Genomic DNA, 4,855 nt, shown 5'->3' on the forward strand with positions numbered 1-4,855 from the left:
TCCGTCCCCAAACCACATTTTACTCATAGAGGTACAACTCTACTACCATTTGTAACGTTCCCATGTCCAGGATTGAGATCATGATTCAAAATTCGGATCCGAAACCTAATAAAAATGTAGAGAAATGTTATGACTATTAGGTGCCGAATCTGGATTTCAAATTTTAATCCGATATCAAATTAGAATTTTGAAAGATGAAAGCGGGAAATCTTAATCCAAAAGGTCAGACATGTCCCCAATTTGATGATTTAATTCAATAAGAAGACAAGGGCAATAATAGAGTTGTGCAGCTGGCTTGGTTTAGAATTGGTACTCTCTTGTTTTAACTTTTTTTTGACACTTATATTTAAATTTAATTTCTAAAAAACTATGCCGATCAACTTTCCAATTTAACCATAATAATTTCGCCTAATAATTTCGTCTAAATCGTCCACCTGACGGGATAGAGAATTGAGCTAGGGCAAGAACGCCCTAGAACACACGGATAGAGAGATTTTTAGAAGTCTCTAATCTCACGGGATAAACGAACATATCTATAACTACACTATTATCAAACAAAATAGTTGGTAAAAAAAAGGCCTGTTTACACATTTAAACTGACGCTTGTCGTATCGACGAATTTCAAGCACTAACGCTGCTGCCTTCCTCGGCCACCGCCTCCACCAACGGTGGCCCATCAAGACCGGGGAACTCCGGCGCCTTTCTGTCCTTAAACCGCCGGGCCGCCTTCCGGTCGGAGTCGCTGGAATTGGAAAACAATTTCATTTGCTTCCTCAAATCCTCAATGCCCTTTTTCAAAAGCCCATTCTCCATTTGCAAAACCTCAAACTGACGCTTCACTGAAAAATAACCCAAATCCAAATCCTCATTTCCGAAACTACCCTTCTCCGATCTCGAATCCCCACTCTCCACGTGTTCGATCCCGATCTTATCCAGCAACAGCAATGGAGCCTCCCGAAATGAAATTCCACCACTCACCTTCATCCCCTCCGCCGCTGGGACCTTAAGTCCCCATCGGAACCTCACCGCCGCACAACTCAGAATCGGAACCGCCGTACTAGCAGCCACTTCCAAACCAGAAACCGCCTTCGAAACAGCACTTCTAACATCCACAGATTCCTCCTCCGATTTCAGAACCTTCTGGAACATCATCGAGGAGGACTGCGATTTCTTGATCGAGAAATCGCCGAGTTTCGGCTTGAAATGGAGCATGAAGGAGGGATTTCCACGGCCGATTAGGTCGAATTCGGCGCTCATGAGCATAGGCGAAGAGATCGGGGAACCGAAGGAGCCGATTCCAGTTTTGACGATTACTGAGAAGGGATTTGAAGAATCGTTAGGGCGATAAGAGAGTTTGAAGGAGGGGCCGGATTCGAAGAGGGTTGAGAGGTTGAGAGAGAGGTCTTTGGCGGTGCCGGCGGCTATGGCGGATTGGAAAGGGAGGCCAAGAATGCTGAGAGGAACTTTGGCTCTCAATAATGGCTTCTGATCTTCGCGGAATTTCAGAGATGCTTTCATCTTCCTTCTCTGAAAACCCTAATTTGGAATTGGAATTGAAAGAAATTAGAGAGGGAATGGATTTTTGTAATTGAGGAATTGGGGATTTGAAATTTGAACGAAGAAAAACGCTTTGTAGCTGAGATTTCGCTGAATTTTATCTACGTTTATGGAGTTGGGGGCTAAGGGGCTACCGGGCCCGCTTCCCATTATTCAACGAAGGCTTTCCATTGTTCGGTTCCTTTTGGAATATGGGATCATTTTATACCTTACCCGAGCAACCAATTTCCAACCTTCACTCAATTGTTAGGCTGCATCTGAACTATAGTGGCTAAAATTTGAGTCTGGGTTCTGGGCTAGCTGCATCGGGGAGGGGTAGAAGCAATGGATTGAGTGTATAGATTCGATCATCTCTCCTAGTCTTGATCTAGCCGGTCCCCTTGCAATTATCTCGAGCTACTTACTCCCTCTCTTCTTTGAGTCAAGCTACTTCCTCTCGCTACTTCGTTTCCCTTCGTCAATTCATTTGTTTAGGGTTAGAGCGAAAGCCCATGTAGTCTTTCATCTGTATTTGAATTTGAAGGGGACAGACTTGTCGATAACGAACAAAATTTTTTGTCCAGTTCAAATTGGGTGTCTGAATTTCATTCTTCATCTTCACAAAAATTTTCATTTACCTTTACAAGTGTTGAGATCAACAACATCCTGAATTTCAATGCGGAGATTGAACCTTGTTTTTATTTCTTTGATGTTATAGAGATCAGCAACATCTTTGATGTTATCAATGATTTGGCATGACAATTGGGTTCAATCTCGTTTTGATAAGAATTGGATCTATGAACTCATATCACAAATGCAAACACATGATTTCTACTCGAGGAAGTGTTAGATAAGATTTGTCATGAGGATTAAGATCAAGAGAAAGAAAATTTCTTTCGGACTAAATTACTTAAATGATCTTAGTTTGTAAATCTAAATGCAAGAAAGTTTCTCGTGACATTTAAGTTCGATGTAGCGTTTTTCTTCAAACCATAGCTTCATCTGCCCTATTGATTTATCCTTTTGCATGGTATATTGGATCACTCCTATTTTTCTTACTTAGATAGAGACGTCACTACATGCATTACATGACATGACTATTATGTGTGGAAGGATCATTAAAAGTTTCGAAATGATGTCGTATACGAGTTTTTAAAGGAAAATAATGAAAGCTATTATCCTAACTTTGCTTCTATGGCCGTTGCAACAATGTTGACATCCGTGCAGGGGTGCATTTCCTTTACATGAAAAATAAGATTAGCACGTAACTTGAGTATTTTAAGAAATGATCAGTAAGTAACCCTATTGTTGGAGTTGAAAAATGCATACACAAGCAATCATGATGGGACCTATCCTTTTAAAAACATTGTAGCATGACCTTAGGTTCCACCTTCTAGTCTGGGTAGAGTTGGATGCGTGGTACTTCCCCACACACGGCCCATGCATGCGCACATGGACCCACATGACGTACTCGTATACGTACTCACTAATCTGGATCTTCTCCAAACACCATGGAGGGGAAGAGCCTGCATGATATCATGGCGAACATAAATACGGTAAGATACACGGGGAAGTATCTCAATGTACATGATACATGTAAATGCATGAGGTCCCCATAGCTTAAAATCATGACATAAGCTTATGATGCAACTCAAACCTCCACTCATACATAACATACGAGCCTAAGGAACATGCATACACAGTTCTTATCATATCTTTCATACTTGACATATTGTTCATGGAATGGTGCAAGGAGGTTTATGCATCATAAATTCAATATCATAAATATGATTCTACAAGATAGCATAATCACATTATAACATAACTTATAAACATGGTATGTCACAACCTAGCTTAACATGGCATAACATGACATAACATAGTATAACATAACATAGCATAGCAGTCATAAACCTGACATGAGTAAGGACAACGAGACATGCGCCATCATACATCACACAATTTGTCCAACCAAGTCGATAGTAGAGCCACTTACTTGGTTGGCCTAGGCTAGAGTTACTAAATAATCCAAGTACTAGCCTAAATCTGTTCCTCAACGTCCAATGTAACCTATGTGGACCCACCACATAAGATTAATATATTAACAACCTTTACTTACCTAAAGGTATCAAATAATTCCAACTTTCAGCTCATAATAATTTAAACGGAGCGAATAGGGATCATACTGACCTGAAGTACCTCAAATAACGTCAAAAATAGCTAAGAGAGAGATGAAAAATATAGAAAACGAGTCCAAATAGTCAAACCTGAGCCAAATGAGCCATTAGGAGTCACTTGGGTACGCCAATCAGAGCATGCCAAAAGAACAAATAAGTTTGAAGTCGCACCTCCAAAATTCAAGATATCAATGATTCACTTTCAAGACTAAGTTTGAAGAACAAGTAAGTTGTTTCACCTTAGAACTTAGATTTATCGTACAGATCTGCGACGCTAGAATAGGTAAACAACTCCCAAACCCGGAATGAGTTAGATATAAGTATGAGAATGATTTCCATACCCTGATTGGGTGTAATACCCAAAAATGAAAGGAATTAACTCCAATAAAAATAAGCCGCCCATGTAAGACCCAAAGGATCAAAAGTGAAGAAATTAAAAGATTAAGCAAAGACAAAATCTTAAGAGTCTTAAGGAGTTAAGACCTTTTTAAAATGACCGGGAAGGAAAAAGAAAGCGAAGATGACGAAAAGGTCATTTTTCCAAATTTTAAGGAAATTTTTGGATTTTTAATTCCATATCTAGAAAGAATTTAAAGATAGTGAAGAAGGAAAAAATGACAAGGATGAAGAATTTTTAGAAAAATTATGGATTTTTGAGGAAAAAATAATAAAATATTCGAAAAGTGGCGAATTACCAAAGTACCCCTAGAAGGATGAATAATTACGAAAATGCCCATCTGATCAGAATCAGAGCATCTATCGTGACCAGCTACGCAAAATTCTTCGAAACTCCAATATCAACCGTTGGATCTCCTCCAAAATTGGATCGGTAAGGCTTTGATCGGAGTTGATATTTCTGACGAATTATCTAGAAAGTTTAATCTCCGAATCACGATGATTTTAGAGCTCTCAATGTTGGTTTAAGCTCCTCTTATAAAGTTTGAAGTAGGAGCAAAGATATGGAATAAGAATCAAGCAAGGTCGAGCTCCCAATCGTAAACTATAAGCGTTTGGATTATGGTCTCCTACTCTCAAGTTTCTTTCAAATTCGATAGCAATTCTCCACCATTTCTCCTCAAACTTATTTCTATAATTTCTAAACAAGATTACCCACAAGTTTTATGAAGGAATGAAGTGGTGAA

General features: G+C 39.3%; 1 protein-coding gene across 1 annotated transcript; it reads right to left on the reverse strand.

Moving 5' to 3' along the window:
• Positions 1–514: 514 nt before the first annotated feature.
• Positions 515–1,735, reverse strand: LOC111803187. Its single transcript, XM_023687478.1, has one exon. It carries the CDS (start codon positions 1,516–1,518, stop codon positions 622–624), a length of 897 nt encoding a protein of 298 aa, XP_023543246.1. The 5' UTR covers positions 1,519–1,735; the 3' UTR covers positions 515–621.
• Positions 1,736–4,855: the final 3,120 nt, after the last annotated feature.

Source organism: Cucurbita pepo, chromosome LG10, assembly GCF_002806865.2.
Source record: "Cucurbita pepo subsp. pepo cultivar mu-cu-16 chromosome LG10, ASM280686v2, whole genome shotgun sequence".
Classification (NCBI taxonomy): Eukaryota; Viridiplantae; Streptophyta; class Magnoliopsida; order Cucurbitales; family Cucurbitaceae; genus Cucurbita; species Cucurbita pepo.